The sequence below is a fragment of the Girardinichthys multiradiatus genome, chromosome 8, assembly GCF_021462225.1.
Source record: "Girardinichthys multiradiatus isolate DD_20200921_A chromosome 8, DD_fGirMul_XY1, whole genome shotgun sequence".
Taxonomy (NCBI): domain Eukaryota; kingdom Metazoa; phylum Chordata; class Actinopteri; order Cyprinodontiformes; family Goodeidae; genus Girardinichthys; species Girardinichthys multiradiatus.
Genome location: NC_061801.1, coordinates 30,631,954 through 30,647,887, shown reverse-complemented (window position 1 = coordinate 30,647,887; position 15,934 = coordinate 30,631,954). Strand labels below are relative to the sequence as shown.

General features: G+C 40.7%; 2 protein-coding genes across 3 annotated transcripts in view; one reads left to right on the top strand and one right to left on the bottom strand.

Moving 5' to 3' along the window:
- The window catches only part of si:dkey-88l16.3 (low-density lipoprotein receptor-related protein 2), a 29,848-nt gene extending 23,914 nt beyond the window's left edge, over nt 1-5,934 (bottom strand). For both annotated transcript variants that reach the window (XM_047373432.1, XM_047373433.1), the window contains exons 1-13: nt 5,799-5,934; nt 4,716-4,838; nt 4,377-4,622; nt 3,817-3,930; nt 3,609-3,728; nt 3,336-3,461; nt 2,904-3,107; nt 2,629-2,797; nt 2,387-2,555; nt 1,688-1,910; nt 1,421-1,540; nt 1,036-1,254; nt 554-856 (exon numbers count right to left, since the gene is read on the bottom strand). In XM_047373432.1, coding sequence (XP_047229388.1) covers nt 554-856; nt 1,036-1,254; nt 1,421-1,540; nt 1,688-1,910; nt 2,387-2,555; nt 2,629-2,797; nt 2,904-3,107; nt 3,336-3,461; nt 3,609-3,728; nt 3,817-3,930; nt 4,377-4,622; nt 4,716-4,838; nt 5,799-5,889 — 2,227 coding nt within the window. In that variant the 5' untranslated portion in view covers nt 5,890-5,934. The remainder of the gene's footprint in view (nt 1-553; nt 857-1,035; nt 1,255-1,420; nt 1,541-1,687; nt 1,911-2,386; nt 2,556-2,628; nt 2,798-2,903; nt 3,108-3,335; nt 3,462-3,608; nt 3,729-3,816; nt 3,931-4,376; nt 4,623-4,715; nt 4,839-5,798) is intronic.
- A 3,685-nt stretch (nt 5,935-9,619) lies between these two features.
- LOC124872978 (nodal homolog 2-A-like) lies at nt 9,620-15,934 on the top strand. The gene is made up of 3 exons (XM_047373434.1): nt 9,620-9,991; nt 14,859-15,601; nt 15,678-15,934. Exons 1-3 carry the CDS (start codon nt 9,685-9,687, stop codon nt 15,828-15,830), a joined length of 1,203 nt encoding a protein of 400 aa, XP_047229390.1. The 5' UTR covers nt 9,620-9,684; the 3' UTR covers nt 15,831-15,934.

Below are 15,934 nucleotides of genomic sequence, written 5' to 3'. Positions count from 1 at the left end.
CCATGGTATCACTGTGCTCAATTGGCCTGCCAACTCTCCTGACCTGAACCCCATAGAGAATCTGTGGGATATTGTGAAGAGAACGTTGAGAGACTCAAGACCCAACACTCTGGATGAGCTAAAGGCCGCTATCGAAGCATCCTGGGCCTCCATAAGACCTCAGCAGTGCCACAGGCTGATTGCCTCCATGCCACGCCACATTGAAGCAGTCATTTCTGCCAAAGGATTCCCGACCAAGTATTGAGTGCATAACTGTACATGATTATTTGAAGGTTGACGTTTTTTGTATTAAAAACACTTTTCTTTTATTGGTCGGATAAAATATGCTAATTTTGTGAGATAGGAATTTTGGGTTTTCATGAGCTGTATGCCAAAATCATCCGTATTAAGACAATAAAAGACCTGAAATATTTCAGTTAGTGTGCAATGAATCTAAAATATATGAATGTTAAATTTTCATCATGACATTATGGAAAATAATGAACTTTATCACAATATGCTAATATTTTGAGAAGGACCTGTAAACCATGCAAAACACTTCTCTGTTACCAACCTGCTCTTTTAGAGTTCCAGAGGAGACTGCTGGCTCTAAGGTCAAAGGCGATGTTCCCACTGACTCCTATCTGCAGCAGCTCCTTAGCTTTTCCTCCCATAATCCCCATGCTAAAGATCCAACCCTCTTCCAGCCAGAACATCCCACCCCTCAGCCAGTCCAGGTAAAAGCTGCCAATCTCCTTCGTGGTGCGATACAACTGCTGTGGGTAATTACTACTGGCTCCACTGGTGCCAATGATGTTTTGGTCACATGACACCCAGAAAAGGTTTCCACTCCTCTGATCCACAGATAGTAGGCAAACTAAAAGTAAAACAATTTTTATATTCATGCTTTAGTTAAATTGCATTACGGTAATACACATTTCTAAAATGGCTTAAGAAGGTGAAATCCAAATATCTTATTTTTCATCTAGGCAGCAACAAGTTCATGTATTTAAATGAAAAGCATATTAAATACCCCAAAAGATACATTGCTCTAACCTGGCAATGGTGTTGGTATGAACTCGGTCCTGTCCAGAGTCAGACTGGTGCGTTGGATGTGGCCAGTTCGGTTGGCCCAATACAGCCATTCTCTGTACCAGTCGACATCAAAAGACACAATTCCTTCATCGGAAGAAAACAGCGCCATTTTAGAGGACTCTTTGCCTCTAAACTCCAGCAAGCTGATTGTTGTTACGCTGCCATATAAGAACCTTGGATCTGTAAAACACAAACTTTAACTGCAGAACTGTAAACTCTTGACTGAAAATGCAGCCCCTAAACAGCACCGTACATACAAGTGTTTTAAAAACTTCAGATTCCCATAACCATGCTTAAAAGCCAACAAATTAGTACATTTTGCAAACTAAAGTTACTGCAACCTTACATTTACATGTCCCGTCAGGCAGCAGTACTTTAAAATATGGACAAGCACAGGTGAATCCAGCAGGATTGTTTTTAGTCAGTTGGCAGAGGAGGCACGGTGTCTTAGCACAAGCAGAAGAGCCTGAAATTTTTTCCAACAAGACAGAAAATTTCCTCCATTAGGAGGATAGATGATGAAAAAAAAACATTCTGGTACAGCACATTGCAAATTGGCTTTTCTTCATCAGTTTCAACACTTAGAAAGACCAAGATTACATGCACAGAGTACCTTTTGGCTGTTGGAGCTCATGATAGACTGACAGCAGAGGCAAGTCAGTTTTCATGATGAGCTTCCTGGGATATGCCTTCTCTTGGGGAACCTGCCACAGTCCCTTTTCATCAGTCCAGAAGAACATGCTTTCAAATACGGTGAGGCTGAGAGCTGGTCTCTTGTCAAAGAATCCTGTGAAAGAGTAACGGCCAGTCCCATCCGCCCTCACAGTCTCTACGGACTGAAAAGATAAAATTCCCAGAATGTTTAGGTTGTCAATTGCTGTAATTCTACACAGTTCTTTAGTAACAACCTCTGCATTAGTTGAAGACCAACTAACAATACAGAGTTGTTCTGAATAATAGATAACCGATCTAGGAGAAAATATTTAACACCACCATATCCGAAATGTCAAGAAGCTATTGAAGTCTTGGGAAACTGGTGTCAAGATAAAATAAGTTTTTTATTACCTGTGAATGGTGCTATAGCAATAAGGTTTACTTAAAAAAAAAAAATCTTATTCAAACAATTTCTATTCTGAATTTAAGGATCTTTGTTGAAGAAAATCAGGGTGAAAGTAAAGGAACATTAGAAAAATAGCCAATTCAATTGGGGCGTTTACAGCTTAACCAAATTTTTAAACTCAACTTAAATGGAACAAAAAAAATCAGAAACAACTTAAAACTACCATACTGGCTGTTTCCATCTAGAACTCACCCTCTTTGCGTCACTAATCCAGTAGAGCCTCCTGGCAGGTACATCAGCTGTGAGGCTGTGGGCAAACTGGGCCGTGAGGACCGCAAGAGGGCTTCTGTCTGATCCATCCATCCACGACTTATCTAATGTCACTCTGTCACCCGGACCTTCATTGATCCAGAACATCAGACTAAAAAGACCAAAAATCAATACTTGAACATTATAAAAGCAGACAATGAAACTAAACAAATGATTGTACTCACCTCTCAATGGGTAGAAGCACCAATTCTGATGGGCTGGCATTTTTGTTCAGCAGAGTTGTGAAGCTTTTACCATCACTTGACTGCATGTAGATTGATTCCGTCTTCTGATTGGTCCAGAACAAGTAACCATTTAACCAATCACAAGCTAGACCTTTGATTCCAGGTTCTCCTGTTTAATTACAAACACTTTTTTTTATTTTATTTGCCATCTTCCTCCAGAGCCCAACAGTGGCCATGGTGGTACTGTAAGACCTTTAAAAATGACATGAACCTACCAGTAAATGTTCTCCAGCTGTTCTGCCCATTAGTTTTGTAAATGCTGCCACCATTGTCAGCCCAGTAGTACCACCCGCTAGTAATGTCATATGTTAAAGCCACCGGATCAAACACTGAAGCCTTGATGGCCTTGAACTGTTCAGATTTTACATTCAGAAGTCCAAGAGTGTTCCTCTGTACCATCAGTAGTTGGGTGGCATTACCTGACAAATTCAGAGAGCAGTGTAAATGAGTTTTTTTAAAAGGGCACATGGTGCATGCTTTTTGGGATATTTTTAGGTTAAGCTTTTATTGTGCAGCATTTTTTCACCAAAGAATTCATAATCCTCGACATGTTATTTTGCCTAAATGTCCTACTATGTTTTACTCAGTCTTTTGAATTCAAAGTAGAAAAACATACTTGCAGTTTGGAAAAAAAGTGGAAACTTTACCTAAAGCTTGACATGTGGCATCTCTGTTGAGTTTAAACCCCTCTCTGCAGTGGCAGTAGTAAGATCCAATGGTGTTTGTGCAGTAATGTGCACATGGAGGAAAAGGTGAAGCACATTCATCCAAGTCTAACAATAAAAAGGGGTTAAAATTCAAATGCAATAGGTTGAAATGTAAAAATGATTAAGTAGAACTCCAGGAGTATAGTAATCCTACTAAATATATCAACCAATCAGGGGTAATTCAAAATATGCAGCACACCATGACCTGCTCACCTTCACAGACAGCACCATTAGAGGAGAGCTTGTATCCAACAGGACAAACACATCGAACCCCCCAGGATTCATCTGTGCACACATGGCTGCAGCCGCCATTGTACCTGGAGCAGATACGACCTGAAAGTGGATACAACACAGCACATCAGATGTTGCAAAGCAAAGACATGCATTTTTACTGAACTTAAGCTTATGTAGTCAGGCTTACCGCAGGTTATAGGCTCATCACTGCCATCAGAACACTGAAACTGTCCATCACACCTATCCTCAGCTAACAGACACTTTCCATCAGGACACCGGAGGCCATCCTCACTGCATTTACCTAAAAATAAACCCCACAAAGAATTCTGAAAACAGCCATCAATGAATGGACCCATTTCCATTTTTTTTTATTGCATGAAAAAAAAAAAAAAAAAAAAAAAGTTTTATCTTTCACTTCCTTACTACTCCAGAAAACTCTCTTGAAGATGTACATTAAACTTCTCTTCACAAAGACTCAAAACATTCACACTGTGTTAGAAGATATGATTAGCAAAAAAATCATTATCAATCAAAACATGGTGCTTTCTGCATCAGTTTTGATTTTCAACATTGTTAATGAAGACCAAATATTATTTGGACCACCTGGTAAATGAAGAAAACCCTTTCTTCAAGAAAATAACAGGCTTTCTTATTCAATTTAACCCCTTGAAGTTTATCCTACAACATACGTCTAATGGGACCCACAAAGACCAATTCAGTCCAAGTTAAACCCTCAGTGTCTCTCACCACATTTGTCTTCATCAGAGTTGTCCATGCAGTCGTTTTGTCCGTCGCAGCGCAGCTCCATGGGAATACAGATGCGGTTTCCACACATCCATTCAGAATCCAGGCAGCCCTCTGTGGCTGGACAGTTCTCCTCATCAGAACCAGTGGGGCACTGATTCTGCCCATCACAGCGGGCGGACACATCCACACAGCCAACAGAGTCCAAGCATGGAAACTGACCAGGTGGACAATCAGGGTCTGTGGAGGCTGAAGGCAACAAGACATGCAGTCAAAGCAGATTTAATGGAAAATTGGACAGGACAGTTCTTAGACAAACCAGTTTAAGAGTTTTCTCCATACCAGCGCAGCCCATTTCATCCGATCCATCCAGACAGTCTCCCTCTCCATCACATCTCCAAGCAGCAGTGATGCAGTGTCCATCATCACACTGCCACTGGTCTTTATGGCACACCAAGACTTGGCCTACAGAACAAGATTAGAGTTCAAATGAGAAATGTGATCATAAGCTTCCTGTATAGACCTTGTCCACCATCTTAAGACGAACAAATTTTTTTTATTAAAATGATAAAAGCATATTGCCATTCAGTTTCATTTTTAAAGAATTTTCCCACTGCTGGAGTAAAAAACTAATGAGATATACGATTGAGATTAAGTACGTTTTTCGCTTATAGGTGCAGGTTCCTAAGAGCCACATTCACAGAAATGCTAAGTGATAAATTCAAAGCAGATGTCTACTACTCAAGACATTTTAGTTCCCTAAAATAAATCACAAACCTACATAAAAAGGGGTAAACGTTTTCCTCCTCTTTAGTCAGAAGTAAGACCAGACTCCATTTCTTCCCAAATGAAAGAAAACCATTTTTAATACAGAACTGTTATGGCCAGCCCAATCATGGGAAAGACTACTTCCTATAGAGTCAATGACACCATCCACAATGTGTGCAAGCCACAAAAGTAGGCAACATATCAAAAGTTGAGTTGAAGAAAAAAATAAAAAAAAATGTGTGAGACACAGAAAAGAGACGCAAACAACGGGGATATTAGCGTCCACAATGCAGATAAGCTGAATGCTGCTCTTACAGACACTTAGGCTTCTTTAACACCTCAACTAAGTCACTGCAAGCCATAACCATCGAAGTAACCAAAGAAAATGTTTTTAAGTAACTCACTGTGTGGGTTTGACTTTTGAATTTAATTTTTAAATAGCTATTGAGATGCACCTGCAATGATGACTAACGCCTGGATGTCATACAGAAAATAATCGACCGTCTCTCAGTGACTTTCAGCTTTTTGAACTAATAATAATAATTTCACGCAGACGTGGAGAACCTTGGAGGCAACACAGCGCGTCTGAATGTTTGCGTCGAAATGAGAAAGTTTAAAGCTAGAACAAGACAACTTTTGGACTGAAATTCAACTTACCAGAGGAACATTTTAAACTCGGCAGAAAAATCAACCAAATGACCAGGCGCAGGTCCATGTCGACCCCACGACTCAATCGAACAAACACCATCGGCTGAGAGCACGTCTTTAATCACTTTCTGCTGCTGCAGGTGCTTCTGTGATTACACACAGGGCTTCCGGTAGGACTCGCCCCGCAAAACGTATGTCAGAAGACAAGACAAATTTCAAGGTTTTAAATGAAGATAAAAATATATGAAAATATTTATTTTTTATTTGTTTACTTTTACTGCTACTGTTGTTAATCTATTTTTCTGCTGTGCACACATGGAGGAATTTTGTATCTATAAATTAGGACTAATATTGTTAATAGTCAGAGCCAAACAACGGATAAGAAATGACTGCAGCTGCTTGAGGCCCCCTTGCACTGGAGGTCACACAGAACAGGCTGACAAAGCAGCTGCACACATTCTGAGGGAAACACCTATAGCCCAGTCAACAATCATATTTAAAGCTAATTTAATAATTACTACTACATTTCCTCAGAGGAGGGGAAACGTTTTTGAAATATTTCAGTGAGTATTGATTTTTTTTACTGAGTTGGTTGTGAGTGCAACATTAAGATTGGTCCATCCTCCTGAATGGGATGTGGGATTGTTCCCACATCCCATTCAGGAACAAATTTGACCCATAAAACAACCAACCCCCTACCTTCAGATCCTCTGCCTGCACTAAAGATCTCAGAGGAAGAAGTAAATAGGCTCTTTCAGCACATGAAAATAAAGAAAGCTGGAGGACCTGATAACGTCTCCCCATCATGCCTGAAAGCCTATGCAAATCAACTCGCTCCGATCTTCACAAGGATCTTCAACAAGTCACTGAAGAAATGTGAGGTCCTCAAATGATCCACCATCATCCCGGTTCCCAAGAAACCCACCATCCTAGGACTAAGTGACTACAGGCCTGTAGCCCTGATGTCTGTGGTCATGAAATCCTTTGAGCGGCTGGTGTTGAAGCACCTGAAAGACATCACAGGCCCCCAGCTGGACCCCCTGCAATTTGCTTACCGAGCAAACAAGTCGGCAGATGATGCTGTTAACTTAGGTCTATACTTCATTCTGCAACACCTCGACCACCCAGGGACGTACGCCAGGATCCTGTTTGTAGACTTCAGCTCGGCCTTCAACACCATCATACCAGACATCCTCCACCAGAAGCTCACACAGCTCAACGTCCCAGCCTCCACCTGTCAGTGGATCAACAGCTTCCTGACAGACCGACAGCAGCAGGTGAGACTGGGGAGCATCTTCTCCCGATCCAGATCAATAAGTACTGGTGCCCCCCAGGGGTGTGTTCTATCCCCACTCCTCTTCTCCCTGTACACAAATGACTGCACCTCATCTGACTCGTCCGTGAAACTCCTGAAGTTTGCAGATGACACCACTGTCATTGGACTGATCCAGGATGGTGATGAGTCTGCATACAGACAGCAGGTGGATCGGCTGGTACACTGGTGCGGTCAGAACTACCTTGAACTGAACCCACTCAAGACTGTGGAAATGGTGGTGGACTTTCGGAGAACACCACCCCCATACACCCCCCTCACCATCCTCAACAACACTGTAAAAAGAGCTGCTAAAATCTCTGCAGACCCCACACACCCTGCACATAAACTGTTTAGAGTTTTACCTTCAGGCTGCCGTTACAGAGCACTGTTTACTAAAACCAGCCGCCACAGAGATAGTTTCTTCCCCCAGGCTGTTTCTCTGATGAACATTCAATAGAGTACAAAACAACAGCATACAGATGTTGCAAATGTACCTTTTTATTATATATGTTTATATTGTACATTGTAAATATGTATATTCTGTAATACAAAAACAAAACCAAAGAGCAAAGTGTACCGGAGTCAAATTCCTTGTTTGTATGTACGAACTTGGCAATAAAGCTGATTCTGATTAAGGAGAAATAAAAAATAAGTAATATATTTTTGCTAAACTGCTTAAATTCCCTGTTGAACAAGGAGGAACCACAACCCAGTTCATTTTAGTCCTAAGGGAACCATATTTTATTCAAAAATTTAAAATATTTTGTAAATGAAATGAAATACTGAACAAGCAAAGGATGGTTTCTAGCTGGAAATTCTTCTTATAAGGCCTGATAGTATGGCTCTGTTGATAATAACGTTAGTTATATCATTATCAATATAATGTTATTGTGAATTTTATATGCATCACTCCTGTAAGTCATGCAATGGACTGTTAGCGAGCAGTTTAATATCTAGAATGTTTTTTGTTCTTCGTCTCAGCTTTACATAATATTGTCTTTTCTTATAAAGTATTACTCTAAATACATCATTTTGCATGTTATTTACTGGTTTTCAACTGCTAAAGATGATGGCTTACATGATGCTGTGCTTTGTATTTTGTAATTTTTAAAACTGCATTTTTTTTTTGTATTCAAATCTGCTTATAGGGCCCTAATTGTTTACTTCTGATATGCTCATTTAAAATCTGTAATAAAAAGACTTAAGCTTTTGTAAAACACAAAAGAAATGGGCTGGTTTGAATCAACATCACAGTTTTCTTTTGAAAGGATGTTGTGCACTATAATGAATTTTGAAAACACAATGCTTCTTTAATACAAAGACCACCTTTTCTTTTACTTAAAAGAATAAACGTTTGAGGCTCCTTCTCCTTTCAAGTTAAGTGAGCAGTTTGTCTCATAAGTGAGTGATAATTTGCAAGCCTTGATGTTGCTGTCAAAGCAAAGCTTTCATGTGACGCAATGTTGGAGGACGAATATGTCTATCAGGTGACCAATGTATGGTGTATTTCACAAGGTTTGCATGTCAGAACAGAACTTATTGGGTCAAAATGAATCTTGATTTGCTCTTAGGTGGCTGAAGTCAAAATTCTAGGAGAAAAAATACAAAAATAATAGACACTAATAAAGACAATACACACATTGTATTGACTCTATAACTGCTGTGTTTCAAAATCTGCAGTGTTAATTTTAACATTAGGATTTTATATCATTCTTATGTCAAATCCCCCCTCAATAGTGTTGATAATTCATCACAATAAAACAATGTTTATACTTTAACTTTTGACACTCAATGATTTTCACACTTTAAAGACTATTTAAACACTATTTGAATTTAGAACTTTATCACAACTAATAAATATATATATATTTTTTTATGAGTGTGTTTTCTTCACAAACTGATGTTCTTCCCTTTCACTACTAGTGGTAATTTTACACATGTATAGTGTAATTTCATGACTCATCAACATGCATTTGTTTTCTTTCAGTGGTGGTGTTATTGTAACACGTGTGTTATTTAATTTCAACACAAGAAGTTGTTTTTAGGCTATATCAATAAATAGAGTTGCCAATATGTAGTAATTAACATTGGAGAGTGCATATTTCTAGAAGTTGCAATAAATATTTTATGATTTATTCTTCAAATAAGGCTTTCCCAAAAAATTCTAGGAACTTAAGCAACAGCATGGTCCAGTTTCTGTCCAAACATGTAAAGGCCTCAGCTACTGAAAGTACTTACTTCCCCACCTGATTTACTCATAATCTCATTAATCAACGCACAGTAATCTCACTAACCTCATTTACTATTTTTTGTCAAAGCTTCTTTTCAAGGGGATCTGTAACGGACAGAACCGCAGCAATCAGAGCCTCGTTCAGTTTTCACGCTTGTGCCTCTTCAAAGAGCGTTTCGGTTTCGATACATAACGTGCAATCACATTAAAGTCTTTGGATCAAAGCCATCCGCGTCATCTCTTCAAAAGTCTTCAGAGTAAGAGGGAGGGATTATAAACCTGAGCTTCAGCATCTCATCAGGACCAGTCTGGATCTACTCGTGGTAGTGCCTTCATCACAACTGGGAATTATGACGGGTCTCGCTGTGGAGTTTACGTTTTTTCTCCTAGTGGATTTGGTTCCGGATCTCTCCGCGCAGCCCTTCCACGGAATGCTCCCCGACGCGCTGTTCCGCGAGATGCCTGGTCGCTCCGGCGGCCCCAGACGTGCCGTGCAGCGGCAGCAAGGGAGCAGACTTCCGCTGTACATGATACAGCTCTATCGGACCATGCGGACCGAGGATCGGGCCAGATCTCCGACAGCCAGCAGTCGCACCGGGAGGGAGGGCATCCCCGGTCTCCACGACTCCGACTCGGTGATCAGCCTTGTCGCAAAAAGTGAGTGCTTATATTCAACATTATAACCACAGCCGGTCCAAGGCATTTGCAACTCAAGAAACACACAATGGCAGAATAGAATTACAGCACAAGTCAGGTTTACAAATCAAATGTTTAGATACTATTAGACTTCGGTAAAGTTAGAAAGATATTCACAGATTCGGCTTTTCCGGCTCAATAACTCATCAGCGGAACATTGCCTCTAGAAAACCAACACCTCTGCAACCACAGCAAGGCAGACAGTGAGCTACAATCGTATTTTCCTCAAAACGAGCCTAACACCGCGCTGGGAGACTTTGCATCAAGTGGTTTTGGTTATTCATTTAATTTGTTTAGGTATAGTCAACTTAAATTTACAATAGTTGGAACATTTTAAGTTATATAAAGTCAAGTTGTTTAAGCATTCAGTAACAGAAAAAGTGGGTCTACTTGTAAGTGTATTTAAGATTACAATATTCCAAATGTATTATGAATCTACTATACATAAAATCATAGTTTAATTGAAAATACTAACTAGAACTAAGATATGCCATTCCAGTGAAATTCTTCTTTTGTCAGTGAGCAAGTTGGAGTGATGTGGAGCCTGTAGGCAATTCCCACTGCAGTCTCCCTCATAATGCAAGAAACAAGACAGAAAAGGGTATTCAGGTGAACAGGATTTTGTGTGCAGCTGTAAGGGCTTCTTTAATATTGGGATTGTATTATTCATTGGGATTTTATTTTATGTCATATTGCATGAACAAGCTGTAAGACTTTTTTGTGTGCTCATGTAATGGTGTCTGATCTCAGGTTGTGACACACTGCAAAGTAAAGGAAAAGTTTAATATTATTTGGTTGTAATACAGAGTTGTTATCAGTATAAGCATGTCTGCATCAATAAAGGCAATGTTATGTTTATTCAAAAGATTCAAGATGAGGTGCTCTATGTGTGCCATGAGTTTGATGGCACTACAACATGCTATAGTGGAGTTATTGACTATTTTATACATATTTTAATATTTTAATGGTAAAATTTGTTTATAAAAAATCAATTTAAGCACATTTTCCTAAACTAATAGTTGTAGTATGATTAAGATGAGGTGTCCTCTGTGTGCCACGAGTTTGATGGCACTACAACATGCTAGAGTGAAGTTATTGACTATTTTATGAATATTTTACTGAATATTTGGCTATTTAGGCTATAGTCCTTTGGGAAATTCCTCTGGGAAATATTAATTTCCAATCCAAGAAATGTAGTATGAAAAACGTGAGATCACATACACATACAATGATTTTAATGACAATACACCTCTCCTTGGCGACTTTATTGAATATTTCTCCATCATATTTTTCTGGTGTTGCAATTTGCAGACGGTCCCTGCGCATTTGAGGAGCAGCGAGCTCTGCATGGAGGCCAATGCAAGTCTCCCAGCGCGGTGTTAGGCTCGTTTTGAGGAAAATACGATGGTAGGTGTCGAAGCCGTCTCTGCTTCCCCGGGTCCGTTGATTTGGGTTACAGGTTTCAAAAGAGTGAAATAAACACAAGTACAATCAACTTTGAGTTCGCCTCTGCGCAGAGTGAGAGATGGACTCCAGTCACGCACCTGCAAGTCCAACTCTGATCAACTCTCCGCTTTCAGGCTCGTTTTATTCAGTTTCAAAGGTGTGTTCAACATATACATATATCATGTCACTCATATATAGCATAACAGTTCCTTGGGTCCAAATAAGGAGTGGTTCTGGCTATTTTCTCCTAGCAAGCTTATCCTGTCCTGTCTCCGGTCTTCCCTGTCCTCCACCTGTTTACGACCTTGGACTCTCTCTATCCCCTACTCCCTTGTCATTCACCAATTTATAACCTTGCACTCTCTATGTTTTCACTCCCTAAGGGCCTTGCCTTTTCTATGCTTCACTCCCCTCTCCTCCATCTGCACACAGGTTACACACATAGATAGTTTATATATTTTACATAGGTCACTGTCTGCCTTGCTGTGGTTGCAGAAAGGTGTTGGTTTTCTAGAGGCAATGTTCCGCTGATGAGTTATTGAGCCGGAAAAGCCGAATCTGAATATCTTTCTAACTTTACCGAAGTATACATTAGTGGCAGTTGTGCAAAACATAACGTGATATTTAAAATGTTATTTGCACATGAGTGTTTTTAGCATGAAGAGTTTTTCTGAGGAAAAATGTAGTTATGGCATTTTTACCCTAAAAAGTAACAACAAACTACTTAAGAATATGTCAGCATCAGGAAAGTATAACTGGCTTTCCACAAAAATATTTGAACATTAATTTTGAAAGGATAAAATGGAGATCAACGTGGATGCTGTAGAATAACCACCATCCTCTGCTCATAACCTCCAGCCTCTAAGAGAAAAAACAGAACTTATATACAATTGAAAAAAAATATTTTAATATTTTGAAATACTGACACTTTAATCCAAGTGCAATCAATGTATAGCTGTTGAACTTTCGGACACCAAGTAGCAGATTAATAGTAAAATAAAAGGAAGAGGATACTTGATTTAAAAAAATCTAAAAAAGTGTGGCATGCATTTATAGAGCCACATTTTGCTACAGTTGCAAATATTTTGGGCTCTATGTCTGCTCCAGCTTTGTCCACTGAGAGACCAACATATTTGCCCATTCATGTTGTGAAATAGCTCAAGCTCAGTCAAATTTGATTACATTTGCTATCAAAGTTTCTCAATTCTTGCCACAGATTCTCAATTGGATTTAAGTCTTGAGTCATTCTAACACATGAACCTCCACCCCAGTCATTTTCTTGCATCCTCTGAGAGGTTTTATGCAAGTATTGTCCTGTATTTAGTTCCAACCATCTTCAAATAAACCCTCACCACCTTTCCTAACCCTTCAGGAAAAACGAAACAAATCAAACTCTGCTTAGGGCCCCAAAAAGCCTCTGACAGTTGTACAGGTCCTTCTCAAAATATTAGCATATTGTGATAAAGTTAATTATTTTCCATAATGCCATGATGAAAATTTAACATTCATATATTTTAGATTCATTGCACACTAACTGAAATATTTCAGGTCTTTTATTGTCTTAATACGGATGATTTTGGCATACAGCTCATGAAAACCCAAAATTCCTATCTCACAAAATTAGCATATTTCATCCGACCAATAAAAGAAAAGTGTTTTTAATACAAAAAATGTCAACCTTCAAATAATCATGTACAGTTATGCACTCAATACTTGGTCGGGAATCCTTTTGCAGAAATGACTGCTTCAATGCGGCGTGGCATGGAGGCAATCAGCCTGTGGCACTGCTGAGGTCTTATGGAGGCCCAGGATGCTTCGATAGCAGCCTTTAGCTCATCCAGAGTGTTGGGTCTTGAGTCTCTCAACGTTCTCTTCACAATATCCCACAGATTCTCTATGTGGTTCAGGTCAGGAGAGTTGGCAGGCCAATTGAGCACAGTGATACTATGGTCAGTAAACCATTTACCAGTGGTTTTGACACTGTGAGCAGGTGCCAGGTCGTGCTGAAAAATGAAATCTTCATCTCCATAAAGCTTTTCAGCAGATGGAAGCATGAAGTGCTCCAAAATCTCCTGATAGCTAGCTGCATTGACCCTGCCCTTGATAAAACACAGTGGACCAACACCAGCAGCTGACACGGCACCCCAGACCATCACTGACTGTGGGTACTTGACACTGGACTTCTGGCATTTTGGCATTTCCTTCTCCCCAGTCTTCCTCCAGACTCTGGCACCTTGATTTCTGAATGACATGCAGAATTTGCTTTCATCCAAAAAAAGTACTTTGGACCACTGAGCAACAGTCCAGTGCTGCTTCTCTGTAGCCCAGGTCAGGCGCTTCTACTGCTGTTTCTGGTTCAAAAGTGGCTTGACCTGGGGAATGCGGCACCTGTAGCCAATTTCCTGCACACGCCTGTGCACGGTGGCTCTGGATGTTTCTACTCCAGACTCAGTCCACTGCTTCCGCAGGTCCCCCAAGGTCTGGAATCGGCCCTTCTCCACAATCTTCCTCAGGGTCCGGTCACCTCTTCTCGTTGTGCAGCGTTTTCTGCCAAACTTTTTCCTTCCCACAGACTTCCCACTGAGGTGCCTTGATACAGCACTCTGGGGACAGCCTATTCGTTCAGAAATTTCTTTCTGTGTTTTACCCTCTTGCTTGAGGGTGTCAATAGTGGCCTTCTGGACAGCAGTCAGGTCGGCAGTCTTACCCATGATTGGGGTTTTGAGTGATGAACCAGGCTGGGAGTTTTAAAGGCCTCAGGAATCTTTTGCAGGTGTTTAGAGTTAACTTGTTGATTCAGATGATTAGGTTCATAGCTCGTTTAGAGACCCTTTTAATGATATGCTAATTTTGTGAGATAGGAATTTTGGGTTTTCATGAGCTGTTTGCCAAAATCATCCGTATTAAGAAAATAAAAGACCTGAAATATTTCAGTTAGTGTGCAATGAATCTAAAATATATGAATGTTAAATTTTCATCATGACATTATGGAAAATAATTAACTTTATCACAATATGCTAATATTTTGAGAAGGACCTGTATAATAGTCTACATGGCATGCAAGCATGATTTGCTATACATTTAATTTAAAAAAATTTAAACAACACTTGCTGGAGGGACTATGTATCTCAGCTGGCCTGGGAACGCCTTGGGCTCCCCCCGGAGGAGCTGGAGGAGGTGTCTGGGGAGAAGGACGTCTGGGTGTCTCTGCTGAGTCTGCTGCACCCGCGACCCGGTCCCGGATAGGCGGAAGACATCGAGTACGAGTAAACATCACTTAAATAGAACTTAAGGATCTGACACACCAGCCCCAAATAAAATGAAAAAGAAGGAGCTTTCTTTTGCATTTTTGTCTAAAATGATCTTTTGTCTTTCCTGCCAGGCTGCCAGCAGACTGGTGAATGGTGGTCAGTCACCTTTGACTTGTCCTTCATATCTCCAAGTGATAACATCCAGCTGGCTGAGTTCCGCATCCGATTGCCTGCCTACGGTGACTCGTCTTCCTCTGCTTCTGTAGACATCTATCACTCTAACTGGGAACAATGCTCCAGCACAGGCTGCTCTGAGAACAGGCTGCTTCTGGGACACCTGAGAGATCATTCAAGCTCAGTGGTCTCACCCTCCTTATGGAAAGTGTTCAACATGACCAAAATGCTCCGTCGCTGGCTTCACCGGGGACCTGCAATGCAAAAGATAGGGGAGGATATAGCCGAGGTCAAGGAAGAGAATGAACAGCAGAGGATCAAACACCCAACAGCTGACAGGGTATTGATGGTGGTCTTCTTCAAGCAGAGTCCACACAGCCAGTGGATGCCAACGCTGATTCGCACAGCAGAGCACTCCAAGTACGTCAGTCTGGACAGGGAGGGACCAGTGCCCACCTCCAGAATAAAGAGCCTTAGAGAAAAGAGACAAGAACAGACATGGCAGAGACCGAGAGATGCTGCAGGGGAGAAGGAGCAAGCTAATCTATGCAGGAAGGTGGACATGTGGGTGGACTTTGAGAAGCTCAACTGGAGTAAGTGGATCATCTATCCCAAGCGGTACAATGCCTATTGCTGTGAAGGGACATGTCCTACGCCTGTAGATGAGACCTTCGCCCCAACTAATCATGCATACATGCAGGTAAGGCTGAAATGCTGCAGTAATTATCTCTATTTGAGAAGATAAGATCTCATAATTTTCAGTTTTCTTCTTTCAGAGCCTGTTAAAGTGTCAACACAAAGACAAGGTACCGAACCTTTCCTGTGTGCCTACACGCCTGGCACCATTTTCCATGCTGTACTACGAGAACGGGAGGATGGTAATGAGGCACTACGGGAATATGGTTGTGGAGGAGTGTGGTTGCCACTGAGAAAAAACAAAAAGTACCGTATTTTCCGCCTTGTAATCCGGAGCGCCTTATATATGGATCAATTGGTTAATTGGTTGATCCATACTGGTTGTACACGGGGCTCT